The sequence below is a fragment of the Leuciscus leuciscus genome (assembly GCF_965113295.1).
Source record: "Leuciscus leuciscus genome assembly, chromosome: 3".
NCBI lineage: Eukaryota > Metazoa > Chordata > Actinopteri > Cypriniformes > Leuciscidae > Leuciscus > Leuciscus leuciscus.
This window is the reverse complement of record NC_138727.1, coordinates 8,627,911-8,652,664: the sequence shown is the minus strand read 5'-3', so window position 1 is coordinate 8,652,664 and position 24,754 is coordinate 8,627,911. Positions and strand designations below refer to the sequence as shown.

Genomic DNA, 24,754 nt, shown 5'->3' with positions numbered 1-24,754 from the left:
TTGCTTTAAATTAGTTGATGTCAAATAATGACTGAAAAGGAAGCAGCTAAGTCTATTATGTTAAATAAGGCTCCTATTCTACCAATAATAACAATGACTCGCATTATAGGTTCCTACATTATGGCCATTTACAGTGCAATAACATACATTAAAATGCAATACATACAATTAAATTGCACTAACATAAGGGCTATATGTCGTAATACCAGTGTTCAATGTCCTGTCATTCCTGCAACCTGATTAAAGGCTTATTTAAATGTATTTGATCCATCGCTAGAGTTTCAGTGAGCTAGTAAGCAAACTGTTCAGTCGCCATGTAAAACGAATTAAAAATTAAGCCACATCCTTAGCATTCAACACTCAATCGTAAGGCATTTTCACTGGGCCCTATTTCAAATTATTTAAACATTCTTAATTCAGTGATATATATACTTATGTGGTATTAAATTGACTTTTCATTTCTTACTTTTCAAATAATTCTGCCTGTTCGATTAGCCCTGCCATAACATTATTTCAACTCAGTCAGAAGAACTTGAATTTCAAGCAACTAGCTTGAAACTCGCCAAGTGGACGACAGCTGGCCAATCAGATCGCTCGATGCCGAAAGTTTACCTTATATGGAAGGAGCCGGCCCCAGCGCCGGGTATAAAACTGTGACCCACCTCATACAGAGTATTGTGAGTTTTCAGTGCACGCTGAGAAGAGCTTCATACCCCTTGTTCACAATAACCTACTAATACACAGGTGAGACTGCCTTAATAATATTCCTTTGTGGTATTTGGTATCATGATAATGTTAGTAATGTCGCTGGTTGGAAGGTTTTTTTTTTTTTTTTTATTGCTTAAGATACGCATATTCAGTTCATATTGGTGACGTTATGTGATTTGAGTTTTAATTGTGAATGCAGTTTGAGTAAACCGTGTAATTTTTCGCTTTAATCTTAAGGTTACAAATATTTTGTGCTTCTCTAAATCTTTAAGTAGTATCAACCGGTCGCAATTATGGTTAAGTCCTTCCAGCAAAGAAAGCTATAAGTCTTCTATTTGTAACGAGAGGGGTTTAAATCCACGCTTTGGGCGTGAAATGCCTTTTAATTGATCCATATAACGTTAATGCAGTTAAATGTGGATTTAGTGGCGTAGTTTCCTCCGTGTCTGTGTTCGCAGTTTGAATGGTGGGTGTGGCTACTATAAAGCATTAACCGGCATATTTAACATCACAGCCGTTTGGTTCGTTTAACTGTGGTCTAAACGTTTAATATATTTAAGTTTCTTGTTGTTAACCGTTTGGCTGCAATGACGTTACACTTTACATCCTTGTCATTCCTTATCACTAAATAAGATGGCAGGACTTGTAGTATCTATTGAAATGTCTGCAATACAGATCATTTTGATAAAGAGGTTAGCTTTTCAGGCATCAGGATTATAATGGTGGTCGTTTGGTAAAGCGCTTATCTCGGCCTTTGAAACTGGGAGTGGTCGTGTCCGTTGGTCTGATTCCACGCGCTGAATCGGCGGCATTGAGCTGCTCGAACTTATTGCCATATAAGGCAATAGTGAGACTGCCTGACCACTTCCTTTGTCTCAAATCGCTTAGTTTCAACCCTGCGCCTTTGCGCCGCCTACTGGACAGTCGTGACACGTTCCTCAAGCATCATTGCCTCCTATAAGAGAAACTAAAGGATTGCAGTATTTTAACGATTTCACTTTTCTTTTTTGTACAGCCATGGATGAGGAAATCGCTGCCCTGGTCGTTGATAACGGCTCCGGTATGTGCAAAGCCGGTTTTGCTGGAGATGATGCCCCTCGTGCTGTCTTCCCTTCCATTGTTGGCCGACCCAGGCATCAGGTATATAGTCACTTTATTTTCATCTGGGCATTGGTCTCTTACTAAAACGTTAGAAATTGTTTATGAACTGTTATGCATAAATGTAGAATTAAAACAAAAACGGCATTATAATGGTAAACATTTCAAGTGAAATGTATGTATTTTTTTCAACGCAGCTCCACTGTAATGACAGGAGTTTTGCATAATTCGATAAATTTTACTTAATTTCAGCTGTAAAGCAGCTCTACAGATGTTGTCATAAAGCTCAAATTAATTCAGTGGTGTTAATGTTGCAAAGTCCTGAAGTTGACACCTTAAAAAGCAGCTCTACAGTGTCATTATCTAGCTATCAGATGAGAACTTTGAATTGAACTGTCAGAGCAGTGAAATTATATTTTTCTAAATGTGTAGGCTATGGGTTCCCTCCCTTATGTCTTTTAAAAAATGTAAACCACTTGATTTTCTTTGCACTTCCTTGTTGACTAATCTTTAATTTTCCTTTCTCTAGGGAGTGATGGTTGGCATGGGACAGAAGGACTCCTATGTGGGAGATGAGGCTCAGAGCAAGAGAGGTATCCTGACCCTTAAGTATCCTATTGAGCACGGTATTGTGACCAACTGGGATGACATGGAGAAGATCTGGCATCACACTTTCTACAATGAGCTGCGTGTTGCCCCTGAGGAGCACCCTGTCCTGCTTACAGAGGCTCCCCTGAATCCCAAAGCCAACAGGGAGAAGATGACACAGGTGTGTTTTTGTGACTCATTCATATGACCCATACTACTATTTGGCCTTTGTTCCCTCTGTTCATTTTCTTTTCCATCCATTTCCTCTCAGGCTCTCTGTCCTCTCCCATGAACTCTGTTATGAGGTTCAAAAGGTTCATCCATCTTTGCTTCTCCCTTTTCTTTCTTGCATGGTAGCTTTTCTAACACTTCTTACTAGCATTGTCCTGAGTGTGAACCATATAAGCATGGTGTGCCAGGGAGGTTTCCCACCCAGTATTGCTTCCTTAACCTTGTATTGGTTTGGATTTGGAAGTGTCTAAAGGGGGTTACTTTTTATTAAACTAACTTTGCTCTTTCCTACAGATCATGTTTGAGACCTTCAACACCCCTGCCATGTATGTGGCCATCCAGGCTGTGCTCTCCCTGTATGCTTCTGGTCGTACTACTGGTATCGTGATGGACTCTGGTGATGGTGTTACCCACACCGTGCCCATCTATGAGGGTTATGCTCTTCCCCATGCCATCCTGCGTCTGGATCTGGCTGGTCGTGACCTGACAGACTACCTGATGAAGATCCTGACCGAGCGTGGCTACAGCTTCACCACCACGGCCGAGAGAGAAATTGTCCGTGACATCAAGGAGAAGCTGTGCTACGTGGCCCTGGACTTCGAGCAGGAGATGGGAACCGCTGCCTCATCTTCCTCCCTGGAGAAGAGCTACGAGCTGCCTGACGGGCAGGTCATCACCATTGGCAATGAGCGTTTCCGTTGCCCTGAGGCTCTCTTCCAGCCATCCTTCCTGGGTGAGTTTCATGCTGTGCATTTAAACTGGTTGTGCTTTAACCAATCCCTGTATGAACTGGTTTACTTATAACTAACTTGTTCTTTATGTAGGTATGGAATCTTGCGGTATCCACGAGACTACCTTCAACTCCATCATGAAGTGTGACGTGGACATCCGTAAGGACCTGTATGCCAACACAGTGCTGTCTGGAGGTACCACCATGTACCCTGGCATTGCTGACCGTATGCAGAAGGAGATCACCTCCCTTGCTCCTTCCACCATGAAGATCAAGGTGAGGCACCTTAAATGCTTGCAAAGATGGAACAATGAGACTTAAAAGTTAAGTTTGCTTGCTTGCAATGGTAATGATGAGTTAACATTTCTCTTCTCTTGTAGATCATTGCTCCCCCTGAGCGCAAATACTCCGTCTGGATCGGTGGCTCCATCTTGGCCTCCCTGTCCACCTTCCAGCAGATGTGGATCAGCAAGCAGGAGTACGATGAGTCCGGCCCATCCATCGTCCACAGGAAGTGCTTCTAAACAGAACTGTTGCCACCATTTAATGGCCATGCAGTAGGATTCAATCGAACGACCAACCTAAACCTCTCAAGATGACATCAGCATGGCTTCTGCTCTGTATGGCGCATTGACTCAGGATGCGTAAACTGGAAAGGGAGGTAGTTGTCTTGCAGGGGAGAAGCTTTCCCCGAGAGGACTTCAATGTACATTTCTTCTTTTAGTCATTCCAGACGTGTCTACCACTTTGCCCTCATCACAGTGGGCATACATGACCTTTTGTTATAGTGTTTATGTAAATTATGTACTCGATACATTTGTTTTTCTTTTGTACTTCAGCCTTAAACTTGGCCCAGTTTGTTATTGTTGCAATGGGGAAAGCTTTACCTTTAAAAAGTGAATATCTTGCAGGACTCCCCTAGGGTATGTGATTTAGGGACGGTCCCTTGCATATGTAAGCCAGGGTGTCTCTGTACACTGACAAGTAAACCCAAATAAAACGTGCACATGTAAAACCACACAGTGTCTACTGTCTTCAGTATATTCCTCTGGTTTTAAACTGACTGAAATGACTTAACTGTTTTTGATTTGACCAGCATACTAAAATCTAATCTTGGTCTCACTTTTCCATCAGGGCTTTTTTTGGGGGGGGGGGTCTGACTTCAACCTGTCATAAGGTTTTTTTTAAACAATAGCCAATGGGTTTGTAGTTAAATTGCACAGTGATTTTGAGGCATGACTTAGTTTGTAAGCATATCTGCTTATTCTTTAAATTCAAGTGGCTTAACAGTTTTAGACTTTGTAGTCTTAACCTTAAAGTTTGGGCCAGTCCTGGACTAAATGTCTGATAAGTTTGACCTGAAAGCAACTGTCAATGACATCTTAAAACGTATCACTGCCATTGTTTTGTCTAGGAAAACTTTAATCCCTATAAGGGGAAACTCATTCACCACCATTGCACATTACAGACACCACAGACAAATAAACATTAAAACAACAATCAATACATACAAATTACACAATTTCATTGAAAAACTTAACTGCATTCGGCGTAAAAGACCTTCTAAATCACTGTAGAACAGAGGCATTACTAATCTTCCACTAAATGAACTTAAGTCCACTAAAAATACAATGTAGTGGATGACCTTTGTAACACTATTTTTAATTTTGCCCTTGTTCTCTTCTCCACAGTAACCTCAAATGAATCAGGATTAAGGCCAATGACCGAACCAGCCTTTCTAATCAATTTATTAATCCTATTTTTATCATCTACAGTGATACTACATCCCCAACAGAGCACTGCATAAAACAAAACACTAGCTATGATTCCCTGATAAAAACAAAGAAGCTTCCTACTTGCACCAATAGAACTCAACTTCCTCAAAAAGAATAGTCTTGATTGCGCTTTCTTAAAAACAGCCTCACTATTCTTCCAGTTCAGTTTACTGTCCAAATGGACACCAAGATATTTATAAGACTGAACAACCTCTACTTTCTGACCGTTAATTATCACTGGTACTATAACTTCTTTTTTTCTTCTAAAATCAATAATCAACTCAGTCTTCTCCACATTCAAATTTAGGAAATTTTCATCACACCATCTAACAAATAACTCAAACCTGTCTTCTATAGTCCACGTCCTCTATGCAGACCAGTAATGTTTAAGGCACATGTATAAAAGGTACTTGAATGCTCTAATTGAACTAAGGCCTAATCTTATCTCAATCTAAACTCTGCCAGTGAAACCAGGTGAGGCCTAAATGTTTACAGGTTTTTATTTATTTATTTTAGCAAAACTTGGCGACTTCAGACTTTTTATTTTTTCATCACTGTCACAGAAGTCAAACATACAGGGAATGTTATTATCTTTTCAATAAGGAATTGGACAAACAGTTATGAACAATGAAACCTGAATTGAGAGCACTTATTTTTCATTTTCTCTCATGGTGGATAATTTACCTCAACACACGTTCATAATCTTAACTTCTATTATTCAGTTCTCTGACTGTACCCAACTCAGATTGTGTGTAAATGTATACATTTGAAGAACAGGCATTTCTTGTCAACACCTTAAGTGAATTTACATTCTGCGGTCTTCAGTCCTGCTCTTGGGGAGCCACTGTCCTGCGGAGGTTAGCTCCATCCCGTATAAAACACACCTGAACCAGCTCATCGAGCTCTATATGGGATAGCTTGAAAATACAATAGCCGGTGTGCTGAAGCAGAATGGGAAGAAAGAAAAAACAGTGGCTTCCTAGAAGCAGAGTCGAAGACCTCTGATTTACATTATAATAATTATTGTTAGATTTGATTGTAAATTGAATACGGAAAAATTATAATAGAAAATATGTCAATTCAATGTTTCACATTTAGACCACAGCCGGGGACCTTTTTACTAGTTGCTTCGTAACGGAAGTATGTACGTCTCCCAAAACGTTCCGAATGTGTTACATTTTACTTCCGCTATGTGTGTGCCAATTCCTACAGTGCCAAACAGATTTTTGTTCAATGGATGAATTATACATTTATTGAGATGGCATTAATTTGTTTTTGTTTATCATTTAAGTACATGTCAAAAATAATTTCCCTAAAGCGGCATGGATAATCAAATTGAAACGGTAAGTTAAATAGAGGACTGATCATTCATGCTAATAGTGATAGTTAGCTTTTTACATTTTGTTGCATGCAAAGATGAATTTATTTAGACAACAGTAATGTTTTGAAACGATTAAAATTATTTGGGACACGAAGATGCAGGCTTCTTACGGGACAGATAAGCTTGCAGATGTCTAAAATAACTACTTGCTAAATGTCACCATGATTACCATAGTTTCTGTCATAATACTATATTACTGACGTTTGTACTACTGCAATATAGATTTAAACACCGTAAATTATTACCACAATACCAGCGTAAAAAGAATGTGTAACTAACGGTCTGATAGCTTTCTGTCATTTTTGACATTTGTTTTGACAGTAGTGGTCACCACAGTTGTATTGTAATAACATTGGAGATATTCCGAAACTGAACATGATGGACTTTAATGTCACATTTAGTAAAACAATGAACTCAAAAAAAATGTTGTTTATGTTGAATGACTCTTTCTTCTTGCTGCTCTCCAGGCTCTGTGCTGCCTAGATAGCATTTCCCAAACTTCTGTCACCATCTCAGACTTCTCAGATGAGATTCTACTGAATATCCTGCGATTCATTCCTAGTCATGACCTGATGCTCAATGTGAGTCAAGTGTGCCGGAAACTTCAAACTCTCTGTCTGGACAAGAGCTTGAGAGCCCATGTACACCTGCATAACGAATATACGGTAAGCCTACAAAACACACTTTCTCTCATGAACTTTAGGGTATTTCTGACAAAAACGCACTGGTTTAATTAGGGCAGATATAAGGGGCGTATTTTTCTAGAACCATTATACTCTATTCTATTTAACGTTACAGAACTGTTCAACAATTAGCCATCTTGTCAATTGTGTATTATAGTGTTGTGATGCCTGATGAGGGTTCAGATTTTTCTCCTGCCATACTCACTGAGCCAATACACACAAAATAAAATTAATAAAATGTTTTTTTTGTTTTTTTTTACTGTAATTGTATTATTTTTATGGAATGCACAATTATTTTTAAGACAAATTTTTAATCCAAGACATTAACTTCCCATCCCCTCGCAAAAACATAACTTTTTTTCTCTGATGATGTGCGAGCAGGCGTGAGGTCGGGACAATAATCTCTTCCCTCCAGCAACCTGTCACTCACATGAGACTGCAGCAATTAGCAAATGACAACAATCCACTCAATTCCTGATGGACAAAATCAAGTCCAGCCTTCCGGTTTTCTCATTTGAGAAGTCACTTTTACTGATAAAATCACAGTAGGGATGAAAAGATGATCACAATTTCTGTTTCATGGTGACTGTAAATGTGTATTTTATTTATTTATTATTTAATGTTTATTTATTTTAAAACTGTTAAAAATAATAATTCTTAATATACATTTTTCACCTATAATTGTATTTTTTTTCCCATCAAATGTACATAGGGGAAAAACAGTTTACAAAAAAAAATTGCAATAATTATAATTTGCAATTATTATACAGGAAAGTTCAAGACTCCATTAGTTCATAAACACCTTGTCTCGAAAAATTATGATTCATAGGCAACCAAGACTATTATTCAACAAATCACATTTGCAATTTCAACAAAAACGAATCTATGTTAGTCATCTATGTCTATGTCATCTATGATAATTTCACCTATCTAACAGGTTTTAAAAAGTTGACAAGCAGAATTTGCAACTAAATATAACAGAAAACCAAATGTTTATGAAATGCCTGAAAATCTTACCTTTGAATTGCTTCTTATTCACAGGCAAATGACGATGCTGTGAAGCAGCTCTTGAAGAACCTTTCCAGTGACATCCAGACTTTAAACCTCAGTGGCTGCTACTGGTTGGCCGGCTCTACAGTGGATCAGGTCACCCGCTGTAAGGGTCTAGTCAGCTTGGACCTCTCAGGCTGCCGTTTGACGTCAATTCGGCTTTCGCATCTGCTGACCTCTCTTCGTTCTCTGTGCTCGCTGGCATTAGATGTGGGGCCGGGGTTCGACCTCCAGCAGCTGAGTGCAGAGGGTAAGTCAGCTTTGGCTCGCCTGCAGGAGCTCAAGCAGACATTGTTGACTCCCTCTTATGGGGTGGTGCCATGCTGCAGTGCCCTACGATGCCTTCACCTCTATCTGGAGGCCAGCGAGGGCTGGAGGGAAGCAGGCGGGTGTGCGCAGCTGATGGTGGGCCAGAGCAGCGTCCCGCACTATCAGAACCTGCGCTGGTTCTCCGCACGCCTCGCACCTGGTGAAGTCAATCGTACTCTGTTGGCGCTCTACTTGGCTGTTTTCAGTATGAGAGTGCCTGAGGGTCTTACAGGACTGGTGCTGTCTGTGCCAGGACCCGCACCGCCAAGGCCGGTTGCAATGACGGCGCTAATGGAGAGCATGGCGTCAACAGTGGGAAATAGCGTCAGCGCTCTCCAGCTTCCACGTACATGGTTGGATGGTGCTATTCTAGGGCGAGTCCTAACGCATGGCTGCCCCGTTTACCTGAATGTCTCGCACTGTTCATCTCCAGGGTTTAACCCTCTACATGTGCTGCTTAGTGCGGGTCGTGACCTCACACCCCTACGGAGTCTTAACCTGCGTGGCTGTGGTCGAGGACCTCTCGCCGAGAGCTGTGGAAAGAGCGAGGAGGAGATGGACACGGAGAGCATCAAAGCACTTACTGAATGTTGCCCGCATCTTATTCACCTTAATTTATCCGCCACGCACTACCACCATGCTTTTCTCACTGGGCAAGATGGACACTTGTGTGGCGCTTTAGGACGTCTTGCCTCCTTGTGCTCGCTGGCACTTCCAGTGTGTGCCTTGGCACAATCCTCTCCAACACCTGTGAACAGTCAGGACTCCAACTCAGACCTCACACCAAGGTCACTACTTCTCGGCCTTAAAAAGAGCAGCCGTGTCGGTGTGCCCATATATCGACCCTCAACAGAGGTCATCGAGGGTCAGGGTGAGGAGCAGCAGGACAGAGGCTTCTGCATTCAGCCGCTGCTTCAAGGTTGCCCGCATCTAGTGGAGCTGGAGCTGATTGGCGCAGGCTTTTCTTCTGCCATGCCACGGAATGAGCCGGCCATCCGCAAGGACCCCGTCGCATGCCCCTGGTCCTACAATGTCAGAGACAGTGAGTTAGCTGCTTTAGGAGGGATGAAAAATTTGCGCAAGCTCACCCTCGCTCACTTACCGGGAGTCCTGAAGGGGACAGGATTGATCGAGCTGCTTAAGGGGTGCCAGGACCTTCATTCGTTATCGCTGGCAAATCTCGGATCATTAAAGACCATGAATTACACGCAGGCCCTGCTGGAGGCTCTTTCCTACTGCACACAACTCAGGGATTTAAGGTGAACGCACACGTCACTAAACACTCCATGCTCAAAATTAAAGGAACACTCCACCGTTTTTTGAAATAGGGCTTATTCACCTTCTTTCCTACATTTAGATAGGTGGGCAAATGCATTTTTGTCTCAGTGCATGCATTGTTTTAGTTTGACAGGGTTGGCGCTAGCTTAGCTTAGCATAATGAATGGAATCCTTTGTTGCCAGCTAGCATGTCCTGAGTAAAAGTGATATAAAAAAAAAAAAAACCCCACCTAATTACTTCTTGTGGCCTGCGTATTCACAACAAGTACAAATAGCGATGCAGATTAACACTAGGCGATTTCCTATGCAGATTTTGACTTGGGACTATATTAGGGGGAAGCACAGGCGAAGCACTGCTACTTGGGCGCAGAGATATCACGCCCAAGTAGCAGTGCTTCGCCTGTGCTTCCCCCTAATATAGTCCTGCATACTTTATATGCAGATATAAAGTCAATATCTGCCTAGGAAATCGCCTAGTGTTAATCTGCATCGCTATTTTTACTTGTTGTGAATACGCAGGCCACAAGAAGTAATTAGGTAGGGTTTTTTATTTTTTTTTATCACTTTTATTCAGGACATGCTAGCTGGCAACAAAGGATTCCATTCATTATGCTAAGCTAAGCTCACGCCGACCCTGTCAAACTAAAACAATGCATGCACTGAGACAAAAATGCATTTTCCCACCTACCTAAATGTGGGAAAGAAGGTGAATAAGCCCTATTTCAAAAAACGGTGGAGTGTTCCTTTAAGCAAAGAATCTAAATGTAGACTTGTCACATATGGAAGTAAAATAATGCCAAATGTTTTTGAAACAAAAAAGCCTGTTGAATTGCACTGCTTGAAAAAAATAGGCATTGCATTAACCATGCTTGCATTTTAATGCATTGTATTTTTAGGGCTTGCATTTTTATGGGCTGAAATTCAACATGGTTGAATATTTAAGCTGTGAATATTTCAATTAAAAACATTTCAAACACGTTTTCATTATTAAAAATTCAATAATCCATATTCACCTTTCCTATTTCAATGGTTAATGCAATGCCTATTTTTACAAGTAGTGCAATTCAACAGGCTTTTTTGTTTCAAGAACATTTGGCATTATTTTACTTCCATAGTCATAGCAAAAATAGCATTCACTAGCCATGCCACAAATCCTTTCATATTACAACTGCAGCTCACCAGTAGGGGGCAGCGCCATACTGACAGAATTGCTGGATGTGTAAATTGTATTTTGTATTATTTCCTTACAATAATTAATTTTGTCCCTATGACAGTAATTTATTTTTCCATTGTTTATTTGGGGCAAACTGTGCAGTTAGATGAATCTGGTATATTTAATTATAAAACATTTTGAATTATGTTTTGATCTGTACTAAGTATTAAGATAAATGGTGCATACAATTTAAAAATGATTCAATAAACAGTGATAGTAGAAGTTTCAATAATTTCATATGATGACACACTATGAAATCTTAAGCCCTTTTCAGATGTAAAAATTTTCTCTTGGGGACATAAGATGATTTAAACATTTACAAGAGTTAGTCTGTGGTTGATTGCTGTCTCAATTCAGAATGTCAGTTTATTTATATATATGTGTGTGTGTGTGAGTGTGAGTGTGAGTGTGTGTGTGTGTGTGTGTGTGTGTGTGTGTGTGTGTTTTAACCAAGTAGCCAGGTCTAATGTTTACCAAAGGTAAATTATTTATGTTTTGGTCGAATTTGAAAAGATCACGAGAACAACCAAAAAAAAAATCTGAAGTTATGACACTTGCACCATTATGTTTTAAACAGTCTCTTAGCTAAACGGTATCACTCACAATAACATTGTCAATGTCCATGATTTTGTTTCTCATAATTTTATTTCGGTGTGCTTGACGGTTAAAGTAAAATGTGACACGCAACAGTCACATAGCTTTTGTTTAGTAGACCATATGTATTGTCTTGATGCACTTGCATTCATAAAATGGAATGTGATATTATTTTATAAGAGATGTTAATCATGCATTATTTTTTATTCCTAAAAATTTTATCGCTTAACTGGCTTGTAACTCATTCTGCATTTGCCGTAGGTGAGTTTTAAATTGGACCCTGGCTAGAATGAGAACTAGGATTACTTAATCAATTATTAATATAATTTTTAGCAGAATATTTTATCCCTATAACTTCTGCATTTATTCACCGTCTATATGTGTAAAACTGCAGGCTGGAGCAGCCCTACTTTAATGCGAACGGCACATTTTTTGAAGAGCTCAGTCAGTGTCAGCAGCTGCGGCGTGTTTGTCTGGTTTCTCGTCATGGGACCTTCCAGCCCGCCGCTGTGACGGCCTTCATGCAGAGCTGCACTGATGTCATCATGTGCCACATGTTCACGGGAGGTACCCTGGTGGCATGTAAAACACTGCAGAAAACCCTGCTGGACAGGTTAGTGTTTTAAATAATTCTTAATAGTAAATACTTTGTTAGGGAATTCACTGTAAAAGAGCCAAGGACCAGATATGATTAATAAAGACCTAGTGTCAGAAGTGGGTTTGGAATTATAGTGTTCCAAAATGTTCGTACGCATGGGTCAAACCGTCAGAGTTTGTGTGCATGTGCGCCCATCAAGTTTGTTTTTATAAATCACAACTTATTCGTCAGAAGTGGTGTACGCCTCTTTCAGGGCCTGTTTTGCGTGTATGCACCGGTTATAAGGCCCCTGGTGTGTGTTGAATCCACGTGTACCAGATGTGGGCCGGATCTGGGCTGACACTATGTTGCTGTCTGGGTTGTTGTACATGAAGTAACCTGGTGTACATCAAATATTCACCTGTTCGTTCTTTTCCCCCTGCAGTTTTTCAACATCTCGTCCAGCCCTTAGTGTGGTGATTTACCCTTTACTGCACGAGGACCTGGCCCATGTGATCAGAGGAATGCCACTTTGTCTCCTGGACGAGATCACGCTTTTCAAAAGCCGTGTCGCTGAAGAGCCTGTGAAACAACAACTGTGACTGAAGCGAAATCTGAAAACAGAAATCATGGAGGATTAACCGGGGCAATGCTTGAGCCGTGCTATTTTATGAGAGAGAACTCATGCATTGTAAGGACTTTCCTTTGATAATTAAATATTAGCAATCTGGAGGATTCCTGAAAAACCATTTGTTTTGACTTGAGAGATCATGGAGCTAAGAGGACAATCACAACTTTAAATAAGGTCATCATTTTCCAATAAAGAGCTGCTATGAACAAACTCCTTAACAGGTTGAAATGTCATCTTAAAACCTTAAAAATAAAGTATTGATAAATACATTTTCTGATGTGTTCTGGAACTTGCATCACGTTATACATTTTTGGAATCTAAACATTTCGTTATTGGTAAATTAAATTATACATTTTGGCTTCATGTTTTATCATCAAAGTTTTAGTGTGTGGTCCGCGTCAAGAGTTCACTGCAAATGTCTGATTGTGTAAAAAAAGTAAGGTGTTCTTAGAAAAAGTCATTAATAAGCATATTCTCTAAAATCTGGGAGTATCCTCACAGTTCTGTTTTTTTCCTTCCTTTTTTTAATTTATGAGAAGCAGGTCTCTGAACCAGTTCAAGAAATGAAAACAAAAAATGGAATCAAACAATTTTTTTTACCAGAATATAAACAAAGTGAAACCAAGTTAAATTGTAATGTTAAAGTTAAAAAATAATGTAATATTTTAATTTGGCATTCACCAATCATGAATTCAAATGTGAATGTTGACATCCAACATGAGTGATATGCTCGTGCTCAGCTGGCAAGTATTAAGTCATTTTTACCCAATGCCACCAGTCCGCACCACAACACACTGGCATTCTACACACGATATGCTAGAGCAGCATTTAGAGCTCAGGAGTTTTTGTGAAGATGTTACCAACCTTTCAACAACTATATTAATGCAGTGTTTCCCACAGGAAATGCGTAAGTTCGATCCCTGGTCGCAGTCAAAAGTGTGCCATATTATGCAAAATGCTTGCAAACTTTTGCTGACAAATAAACAACATTATGCAGGTAACACAGAGAGAAAGTATACATTGTTTATTTACACATACCGACATTCTAACAATACGAATCTGTTTGAAAATTGGCAAACTTATTCTTCCAATTCACAAATCTGGTGCACTTTGAAAACAAAATTAAGAGCTCCAACCCCTTTTAAGTGGCCAAACACTTTTTTTTTTTTTTTTTTGCCTGGTTTTACACACCGGGTTTAGATTAAGCCAAGATTATGCCTTAGTTCAATTAGGACATTTAAGTGGCTTTTATAAACGTTCCTTAGAAAAAAAATAAACATTACTGGTGTGCTTCTTGAGACAAAACAATGACAGACATAAGATGTCAGTGCAATTTGCTCTCAGTTAAAACAGCTCAAACATGCATTTTATCTGGAACTAGCTTAAGCCTTGTCTGTGAAACCGGGGATTTAATCTTTTCTTTTACAAGAGAGATCTGGTCAAGGTAGCAGCCATGAAAGCTAGCAATTAAAATACAACATATGCAACATTTATTTTAACACAGAAACATTTTATTTCGCCGCCGATAGCCTCGTGGGCAAGTGTAGCGTCGTTGCGCTTCGGGCGATCCGAGTTCGAGTCCCGGCTCGTGGACCTTTCCCAATACCGTCCCCTCTCTCTCTCCCACCTCACTTCCTGTCTAGCTACTGTCCTATTCAATAAAAGGCAAACACGGCAAAAATAAATCTTTGAAAAAATTTTACATTAAATAATCACATCTTCTTCACCACATTCTTTATGATTACCTTAAATTCATCAGTAGATATAGTGTATTCAAATGTATATGCTAATTATTCCATTTTCAAGGTACATAATAGGAAAAAGCTGTTTTCCCCAGATCTGTCAAAACCCAGGTTACAAGAGTGCAATAATGAGTAAGAGACTTTACAGAGCAGAGGTACATGGTACACTGAATCACGGCTCTGTAAAATAGAGGAAGCATATAAAATATATTACTGTTATCAATCACAGGCAATAACAAAAAAAGTAGCTTTCAAGTTTTTTTCCTGGCATTTAAAATGAAACCAGATTTATTTCAAAAATAAAAGCCAATCTTTATTTTGAGCTTCCTAATAATGTAGCAATATGCACTTTAAATGAAAGCTTATCATCTATCCATACAGCCAAGCACTGTAAAAAAAAATCGGTTAAATTTACTGTAAAAACTGGCAGCTGTGGTTGCCAGAAATCTACCGTAAAAAATACGGAAGCAACATTTTAGGTTTTACAGACTTAACTTAAATTTACAGTAAAAAAAACGTATGTCATTACCTGAAATAATGTTAATTTACCGACATATTGAAGTACTAATATCTGTTTTGTACCATTGTAATACACTGATATCCATCAATCACAGTGGTGAAAAGAGTCACATGATTAATCAAAACACAGCACAAGCAGCTTTCTCACAAGAAAGTTAATACTAATATATAGAAGCTGCACAGTGTCATTCACACAAACAATAAACACCATCATGGTAACACACATTACATTTTAAAAATGCAATAAACATTAATTTAACAACATATAACCCTAATGTGCAAAACGGATTAGAAAAAAACGAAGAAACAGTAATTTCAACAAAAATACATCAAATGTGAAGTGACACGCAGGGAATTGTGGGAATGTAAATTTACAATGATAATTTTTTTGCACTTCCAAAAACTGTAACTTAATGTAACTGTAATTTAACGGTATTTTACTGTAAAATTAATTTAAATGTATGGTCAGATCTATCACAGTTATTCAACGTATATAGTACGGAAACTTTCTGTTAACCAATTAACAGTTTTTCACTGTAGAATTTTTACAGTCTTATACCGTTAAAAGCACGATAATTTTTTACATGAGGAAACCATTTCAATGGATTTACCATCAGACCTGAGGTTTAAATACACAGGGAACAGATCAGGGAAATGAGACACAGATGGGGCAAATTAACTCAATGACAGTAACCAGAAACTAACAACATACAGCTGAACCAAATTAACTAAGGAAGGAGTGGCTAGAAACTGAACAATGAACAGAGGAAGAGCATGCAGGTAAGGGCCAGGGAGGATGATGGGAAATGTAGTGACCGTGACAATTCAAGGGTATTTAAACTTTTAAAATGGTTCATTTGTGTAAATTCAGTAATTATTTTGTTGTGGACTGTATTTAAACTGTTAACTGATGCAGCTTAGGACAGTATAAAAGAAATAAAAATGTATGATCCCTCTTATTTTGTTAAATCATAACTTGCATATTCTGCACATGTATAGTTATGAGTAGAACTATGGGTTCAGCATTTTTAATAAAGCTAACGCATGCTGGACTGCACTGAACTTCTATGAAAAGAGAAGCAGGGAGCTGAGTGGTTTTAGTTTCCTTTTTATTTTTGCTGAGTTATTAAATTAAATGGTTGAGAAAGCACATTAACTCAATGGAGAGGGAATATAAATGTTAGTAAAGAGAGGAAATTATAGATGAGAAGGACAGGTGAAAACAAGGTTCATGTGAAAAACAACACATTCTGTGAGTAACAGTTTTTGATTGGATACATCTTTAATTTCACATTTGAATTATTTGTTATGCTATTTTAGGTTCTGTTTTATGATTTTATTGAGTTTGATTTTGTTTGTTGGTAACACTTTACAATAAGGTTCATTAGTTAACATTAGTTCATGAATTAAGTAACATGAACTAACAATGAGCAATACATTTGTTACAGTATTTATTAATCTTTGTTAATGTTAGTTAATAAAAATACAACTGTTCATAGTTAGTTCATGTTAGTTCACAGTGCATTAACTAATGTTAACAAATACAACCTTTGATTTTAATAACGTATTAGTAAATGATGAAATTAAGATTAACTAAGATTAATAAATGCTGAAAAAGTATTGTTCATTCTTAGTTCATGTTAAAGGTATAGCGGAGGATGTTTTACTTCCTGGTGGGTAGTCTAAACTATTGGTCCTCCTAATTGTCAATCATTCTGGTGAATCAATCAAACTTTTCAAAAAGTGGAGAGGGCGGGTCTTATCTAAAATTTGGAAAGATCCTCCGCTATACCTTTAACTAAGGTACTTAACTAATGTTAACTAATGAACCTTATTATAAAGTGTTACCTGTTTGTTAGACCTGTGTTATTATGTGATCTTCATTTTTGCTACCATTTTATGTAAACAGTCCAACAACTGATATTTGCACACAATTTTTTTTTAATATGTTTATGGAATATTGGCTTACGTGAGATGAGAGTTATGGATTATCTCAGTAAATATAAGGTTTTGAGTTAAAATTATATAGTTGTAATACTTTTGTCCATCAATCTATTTTTTTTAATAGCAGCTGGGTAAACAAATCATCACAATAAAAACAGACGAGTATACATTCAAGCAAGTGTCAACTACATAATGATGATAGATTTTAACCAAAGTATTTGCCTGCAATCAAGTTGTAACAAAAAGTTCAATGCAAATTTTTACTTAAGGGTTTAAGAACTGCAAAACACAAAAGGACAGACATTGAACCTCAAATAAGTGATATAGTTTTCTAAAACATCTTAATTTGTTTATTTTATTTGTTTGTTACATTGACTTTTCTCCATATTGTTTACAAGGATTGCTCTTCTTTTTGACACCAAAAAATTGTCCAAAAGGAAGTTTTATGATTTGCATTTAAAATTGACAGTCTAGTCTTCACAATGATTATAATTTCAGTCAATTTTTGACCTTAGCATGCATTGACATTTTTATTGTCCGCTGTTGGGAAAATTTGTTTCAGTGTTTCAATATACATGGCATTCACACATAAACGATCAATGGACACAAATATAAAATCACCAATATAATCCACCCATACTTATCCCTGAGACCTGGACACTCTTTTTTATTTTACTCTGCAAAAAAATAAAATAAAAGACTATTATGCTTAATTTGCATGGTATGTAACATAGGATTTTTTATGTACTCTTCTGATATAACTTCCTGCAACTTGGCTGGTAGTGAAGAAAAACACGAGTAAAACAAACAATTAGCTTAAATTAAAGGCAGTTGGACACACAAGTGATGCTTACAACTTACCAACAAAGTTCTCCATGGACATAGACGTGCCAAGAATAATTTTGATGCCATGGGAAATACATAGTGCAAAGCCTGAAGACATACAAAATCCTCAACACTTTATCTATTAGACAACAATACAATATAGACAGATCTAAATCCAAAGCATCACCACTGTACATCGTATACTAATTTATACCACCAAATCCAGAAAAATACATGGAAAAAAATGTATCACATCTATGCATTTGTTTTGCATTTAATCTTTTCAGAAAATTACCAGTAGTTATGAAATCGTATTAGAATATAAAACTAAATCTGGCACAATTTCAACTGAAACCACCAGAGGGAAAATACACTAACAAGAAGAGTTTATGCTACGACGTTTCACAGACAGGGCTTATGCTACGCGATTAGGCCTTAGTTCAATTAGGGCATTTACATAGCTTTTATTAACATGACTTAGAAAAACATTACTGGTGTGCATCTTGAGACAAAACAATAACACTGACATATTTTAAGATGTCAGTACAAGTTGCTTTCAGTTAAAACAGCTCAAACATGCGTTTTAGTCTGGAACTAGCTTAAGCCTTGTCTGTGAAAGTGGGTGTTTGTGTGCTATATGCAGTCAGTGTGGTTGTTTAACCTTCACTTCATAAAATCCATTGAAGGTATATCAGGGACAGTGTAAAGCGGAGACAAATGACTCAGGATGTCAGTTGGATTTAGGTAAATAGAGCCACAATATTTTGTGATATTCTATATCCTGTAACAAATATCAGATTTTTGTTTCATATGCGCATGTTAAGTGGACTAAGGAAATTTGTTTAAATATGTATTGTAGCCATAGGGAAATATGCAAAGAATAAGTTTATGAGCCTGAGTACTGTAGTATTCGTAGAGCTGCCTATGGCCTTTTACGTTTTATTATTTATTGAGTATTTAATAGTAGATGTTTAATTACACGGATGGTTTCTTACATTCCTGATTATTGTCTCTTCGTTGATAATAGTTTGATGATTGACTTGTACTGCTATAAATTTGAGGTATTTATAAGGTTCTATCAGAAATGTTTTGTCAAAATTGAGTTATTCACATATTCTTATTCTGTGGCAACTTCTGAGATGTTTTTTTTTAATGTGTTTTCTTTTACATTTTTGGGACTTTTTAATTAGAAAACAAAAAGGGTCGATCTACAAAGTCGAATGGAATGCAAAAAAAACCAAAAAACGTTTAAGCTCAATACCTCAAAACTGCTCAAAATGCAGATAGAAGCTTATAATTCCAAGGTGGCGAAGTGTTTATTTGTTATTTTAATATTACACAATAAAAGTTATCATAAAAAAATTAAATAAAAAAAGAATCACATTTGGTTGTTCTTGCAGAGATCTTGATAATTCATCATCTCATCCTCTTCATCATGGCGCTGGTTCTTGATGTGATGATGCTGTTTCTTCTCTCCGGTGGTTTGGCCAGAGTTGTGCCGGATTTTGAGCAGGAATGTGAGCAGTTTTTTGCAGGTGGAAAACCACCAACAAGATTTTCTGGACAACCACAGTACAAGCAGATCTGCCAAGCTCTAAATAATCCTTACTATTATGCCACATATTATGATACCAACAACAAGATCCCAGTGTACTCAGCCTACAGGTTTGAAGGGAAAATGGACTGCAGAAGAAAAAACAATTGGTACATTGAACCTCAAGTAAGTGAAATATTACTCTAATTCTATTAAAGGTTATATCCTGTTATTGTTCAGTATTTGTAGTTTGTATTAGTTGGTTGTAAGAAGGGTTTTCCATTTGTGGATAGAGTCATTTCAAATTTACTGACACCAGTACGGTAATTAAAGTGATACCAGAAATATGACCTTTCTATTAATAAAAAACAACCCAGCATATAATAAAATATTAAAGCAAGTAACAAGACAATTTTTTTTGTTTGTTGAGTCTCACATTATAAATCAGATAAACCATTGAAGACAAAAAGTATTAAGATATTTCTGTATGTAAAACATGTTCAAGGTAACATGATGAACTGCACCTGTCGTAGCACACCTGCATGAACTTGAGGGGAACTGACTTTATATATTAAAGTGATTGCAAACATGGCTGAGAAAAGTTCATTCTGAAAAAGCTCTAACAGTGTTTGTTTTGTTTGCAGATCCACATATGAGCAAATCAGGCCATAGAAAAATGCCTCTGCTGTTTATCCTCTTGGTCATTCATTCAAAATATGCACTTCTACACTTTAATTAAGGTGAAATATTTCAAATAAATAATAATAATACAATAACAATATTTAATATATAATATTTTATATTTTTATATATTTTTTTAAATCCAGAACTTGATTTATGCGATCCATGGAGGAGAAAATATCCCAACAAAACTGAATATTCATGCTATAGTTCATCACTAAAATCATATTCACAAATGGACTACTTTTTGATTTCTAATAATTTATTTCACCATATTTTTGACTGTTCCAATGAGTCTATTGTGATTTCTGATCATGGCCCAGTTAAACTTGATATAATGTGTCAAAAACTATTAAGGGACCTTGTAGATGGAGGTTACACCCAAGATGGCTCCATGATTCAAAATCCAGTTCATTGGAATTCATATAGATTTATTTTTCTAGATTTATTCTTCTAGATTTATTCTTCTGCTTACACAAGTTCCTTAAATAATTAAATTAAATTGGAAACAAAATTCAGATGAAAGAATAAGAAAATTGGCACAAGATATATACACAGATCAGTCCTCTTTGCTCATTTTAAGAGCGCAGTATAATGAACTATCTGCAGCAAAAGCTGTAGCCAACTTAATCCGTCTCAAGCAAACATTTTATGAATATGGAGAGAAGTCAGGCAGACTTTTAGCTTGGCAGATTAAACAACCAATCGAGTAAAGCAATAAATAGCATTTACACAACAGCTGGAAATCTGACATCAGATCCAGTTGAGATTAATGAAACTTTCACCAAGTATTTCCAATCGTTATATACTGCAGAATCTACAGGCCAGAGTATGCAGCAAACTATATTTTTAGACAATCTCAAGTTCCCATCTATGAACAGTGAAGCCAAAAGACAATTGGATGAACCGTTAGTGAAGAAGTTTTAAATGCAATAGTGAAGATGAAGAGTGGTAAAACAGCTGGCCCTGATGGTATACCTATTGATATATTCAAAACCTTTAAAGATAAATTAGTGATTCTGCTAAATGTATAAAGAGTCTCTACTCGAGGGCTGCCTTCCCCCTTCTCTTAGAGATGCGTTTATAACACTCATCCCCAAACCTGATAAGCCCCAAGACAGATGTGAATCATATAGACCGATTTCTTTAATGAATTCCGATGCCAAAGTTATAGCCAACGTTTTAGCCCTTCGATTGCCGGATAATTTACCTTCCCTAATAGGAATTGACCAAAATGGTTTTGTCCGAAATAGACAGGCCTTCCATAATATCGGGCGAGTAGGTTACTTAATATTGTTTATGAGAAGGTAAAGATTTTATACCATAGCCCGACAGCAGAGTTCATTACAAATAATTTAACTTATACCGCGGGACTCACCAGGGTTGTCCACTCTCACCGTTATTATTTGTAATGGCCCTGGAACCCCTGGCAACTGCGATTAGACCGTGGCCAGGTAAAAAGCAAAAACTTGTGTCCAAGCACAAACATTATCGATCAATGCTCGTTTTAAACTGATCCAATATAACTGGATAATGAGAACATACATAACACCTGAAAACTTGAATAAATTCAATCCAAATATTCCGGATATCTGTGGAAAATGTACAACTCATAAGGAATTTCATTGTATTTGGCAATGTGAGCGCTTACAGTCCTTTTGGAAAGAAGTAATTGGTGTATTATCTAAAATTATTGTTAAAGAAATCCCTGTTTGCCCTAAAATGGTTCTTCATGTACTAAATGAAGCAAGGTAGACTAGAGTTTAATATGTAATTTTGATTATCAAAGATGAGTTTTAAAAGATAAAATTATTGACAGTGGGGGGACTTTAAGTATTATGCTTTTGTTTCTCTTCTAACGTGAACTGTTCTTAATATTCAATTGATTCAATATTGCAGCTTGATGATGTGACAGCAGGACCAAACATGGCATCTGAGGGGTCTGTGGATATAAAACTACGTGGACTCCATCAAGCTCTCAATGTAGATTATGAGAACTCTGGGTACGACAAAGGTCATCTAGCACCAGTCTCCCAAGCAGGATCACAGAGCTGTGCTGACGCCACCTTCACTCTCACTAATGCTGCTCCACAAGACTCCTCTTTTAATCGAGGTCAGTGGAGGGTACTAGAAGCAAATATTGCGGGTGATCTATCAAACCATTGTCTACCAACTTATACTGTTTACATTGTAACAGGGGTGACACCAGGCACAAGTAAAATAAAAAATAGAGTGAATGTGCCTAGTCATTTCTGGACTGCATACTGCTGCTTAGACAACAATAACAAATGTCAAATCTCAAGAGGATTTATTGGAGAGAACACGAACATCCTTCCCCAGGACATGACTGTGAAAGTTTTAGAGACAGAGTTAGCAAAACATTATAATGTCAGTTCTTTTGAGGTGTTTCATAGCTCTACAGTTCCCCATTTGGCAAAGAAACAACAAAGTAAAGCATTCAAAATAAATGTAACGTGTAGTCAGTTTTGGTTTCGTTTTCTCTGTGTTTTGTTCCTGTTGTACCTGCCTAGTTAGTTTCCCTGGTTATTAATTATCTCTACACCTGTTCTGTTTCAGTCAATCATCCTCTGTGTATTTAAGCCCTCAGTCTCCTGTGCTTCATTGTCTGGTATCGACTTATGATTAACGTGGTTGTGTTTGTTTATTTTTGTATTCCCTGTTGGATTTATTAAAGACTATTTTTGTTCATTACTCCTTCGTCGTGTGCTTCTCTACAGCGAAACCGTGACAATAAAGCTTTGATCTATTGTCTGAAAGAGAAAGGGAACTCGCACTGCGTCAATGACGCTATTGGGGAGTGTGACTTTTTGTGTGACTTTTTTCTTTTTTTCTTACAATAAAAAGTATTTTTATTAATCAGTTATTACAAAGAAAATACAGGTGTGGAAGGCTCAACACAAATAAATAAATAATAAAATAAATAAATAATAATAAATAAGGAAAAGAAAGAAAAAAGAAACTTAAAACAGATTATACGATACTAACAGATTATACAATTTTATTTTCCTTTTTAGTGGGGGCATTTGAGAAGTATATTAATTAATTTCTGAATATAATAAACAAAGGAGGGGATTTAAAAAAATCTACATATATGTATAAAGTATTTTGCCAACAATATGATGTTATTAATCAAATCAAATAACATACAACAATCATTGGTTATCCCATACATTATATTTTGTAATGTGAAAGTGAAACCGTCAGCCACCACATCTTTTTCTATCAGCCAGTCCTGTAATGTTCTTCAAAAGGAATTAGAGAAGTTACGTTAAAAAAAAAAAAAATATATATATATATATATATGTTCTGTATCTTCAGAGAGACAATTACAAAGATGACAAGGCACATTTTCAAAATTACATTGTAAATTCAGTATTAGAAGGATATATGGCATTTAAAATCTTAAAGTGTGTCTCTTTTGCTTTGGGGGGAAGAGGAAATCTTACATAATATGTTCTAAAATATTTTACAGTATCTTTTTACAGTATCAAATCTGTATGATCTAATTTATTTCTTAAAATTTGACAGGGATTGCAAGATTGGATGATAACTTGTCTTATGTATTTGTTACTGCAAACTAGTTTATTTTCAAATTCAATATCACCAACATATAGCTATGGAAGGACTGCCATAATTTTTGAGTATAAGGAACACTTCATTAACATTTTTATACCAGAGGGTATTGCATTAATAACTGTAAAAAAAAAAAAACTGTTTTGGATGACAGGCAAATCCGTGTTTTAAAGTGTAATCCAAGATGTTACCATTCTCATCCATAAGGACGCCTCAGCGTGACTGATGACTGAAGTACTGTATAATCACGGCAATCGCATTGGCCGGCGACAGCCATGACGTCATCTGCTAGTGCGACCAGGAAGTATAAGAGTGCGGCTAGAGAACATGTCATTCTTTTTTCGCCATGGGAGCTCGTCATAGGGGAAGCCGCTCACGGAAGACTCGACGAGCGCTTCTTCTCTGGCCATAACCCACCAGCTCCTGAACTCCACCCTGTAGCCTCACTGTTTTATTAACAGAGTAGTTGGCACTCTTAGCCTCCTCCAGTTAATTAGAACATAGTTAAGCCATTCCTTTTTACATGGTAAGAGGTAACACTAGAAACTCTCTGGTGTGAGTATGGCAGGCCTCTTCTTCCTTAAAAGAGTCATCCTGCTGAGTTTTGCAGGTAGAGCTAGAGAAGGGCCCTCTCGGTTACAGAGAGCTGTTCTTTAGGCCCCTCGCTCCCTGAGCTGTACAATGTGCATATCTGAGCTGAACTGTTTTTCCACATTGTGAGAGAACCACTGGTGTGAGTGTGGCAGGCCTCCTCTTCTTCTAGAGTCGTCCTGCTGAATCCTCCACTTCCCGTAGCTCTATGAAGGAGCTACTTGTAAAAAAAACTTGAGCTACTTGTACTTGCTGTTGGCTTCAACTGATAAAGCATGATAGCCTCCCTGGTATAGGGGTTGATACTGGTCCCCCTGTAAGTAGAAGGCTAGGGCCCAATGTGTCTGGGCCGTACTCCCTTAAAGGAACCCCCAGTGCTTACTGACAGCCTTAAGCCTTGTTTATACTTCGCCTGGCTCCGCATCGCGAGTCTCCGCAGACTGTGTGTGTACCTCCCCAAACGGACGAGGCGTTTCTA

General features: G+C 37.5%; 3 protein-coding genes across 4 annotated transcripts; all 3 read left to right on the top strand.

Moving 5' to 3' along the window:
* Nucleotides 1-608: 608 nt before the first annotated feature.
* Nucleotides 609-4,373, top strand: actb1 (actin, beta 1). Its single transcript, XM_082163493.1, has 6 exons — nucleotides 609-744; nucleotides 1,724-1,848; nucleotides 2,336-2,575; nucleotides 2,920-3,358; nucleotides 3,450-3,631; nucleotides 3,736-4,373. The coding sequence occupies exons 2-6, from the start codon at nucleotides 1,726-1,728 to the stop codon at nucleotides 3,877-3,879; spliced, it is 1,128 nt and encodes a 375-aa protein (XP_082019619.1). The 5' UTR covers nucleotides 609-744; nucleotides 1,724-1,725; the 3' UTR covers nucleotides 3,880-4,373.
* A 138-nt stretch (nucleotides 4,374-4,511) lies between these two features.
* Nucleotides 4,512-13,115, top strand: fbxl18 (F-box and leucine-rich repeat protein 18). The gene is made up of 5 exons (XM_082163489.1): nucleotides 4,512-6,473; nucleotides 6,979-7,176; nucleotides 8,236-9,812; nucleotides 12,033-12,251; nucleotides 12,661-13,115. Exons 1-5 carry the CDS (start codon nucleotides 6,453-6,455, stop codon nucleotides 12,815-12,817), a joined length of 2,172 nt encoding a protein of 723 aa, XP_082019615.1. The 5' UTR covers nucleotides 4,512-6,452; the 3' UTR covers nucleotides 12,818-13,115.
* A 3,043-nt stretch (nucleotides 13,116-16,158) lies between these two features.
* Nucleotides 16,159-22,803, top strand: LOC309495069 (endonuclease domain-containing 1 protein). 2 transcript variants are annotated; one of them, XM_082164621.1, is made up of 3 exons: nucleotides 16,159-16,359; nucleotides 19,277-19,596; nucleotides 21,991-22,803. In XM_082164621.1, the coding sequence occupies exons 2-3, from the start codon at nucleotides 19,312-19,314 to the stop codon at nucleotides 22,624-22,626; spliced, it is 921 nt and encodes a 306-aa protein (XP_082020747.1). In that variant the 5' UTR covers nucleotides 16,159-16,359; nucleotides 19,277-19,311; the 3' UTR covers nucleotides 22,627-22,803. The 2 variants fall into 2 exon arrangements, with proteins under 2 accessions (XP_082020747.1, XP_082020748.1); XM_082164622.1 differs by lacking the exon at nucleotides 16,159-16,359 and adding an exon at nucleotides 17,804-19,180.
* Nucleotides 22,804-24,754: the final 1,951 nt, after the last annotated feature.

Bases quoted from the DNA above. Each gene is read 5' to 3' on its own strand.
- fbxl18 (XM_082163489.1), top strand. From the start codon at position 6,453: ATGGATAATCAAATTGAAACG. The intron at 6,474-6,978 runs GTAAGTTAAATA...GCTGCTCTCCAG, and splicing joins TGGATAATCAAATTGAAACG to GCTCTGTGCTGCCTAGATAG. The intron at 9,813-12,032 runs GTGAACGCACAC...GTAAAACTGCAG, and splicing joins ACACAACTCAGGGATTTAAG to GCTGGAGCAGCCCTACTTTA.
- actb1 (XM_082163493.1), top strand. From the start codon at position 1,726: ATGGATGAGGAAATCGCTGCCCTGGTCGTTGATAACGGCTCCGGTATG. The intron at 2,576-2,919 runs GTGTGTTTTTGT...TCTTTCCTACAG, and splicing joins ACAGGGAGAAGATGACACAG to ATCATGTTTGAGACCTTCAA. The intron at 3,632-3,735 runs GTGAGGCACCTT...CTTCTCTTGTAG, and splicing joins CTTCCACCATGAAGATCAAG to ATCATTGCTCCCCCTGAGCG.
- LOC309495069 (XM_082164621.1), top strand. From the start codon at position 19,312: ATGGCGCTGGTTCTTGATGTGATGATGCTGTTTCTTCTCTCCGGTGGT. The intron at 19,597-21,990 runs GTAAGTGAAATA...TCAATATTGCAG, and splicing joins ATTGGTACATTGAACCTCAA to CTTGATGATGTGACAGCAGG.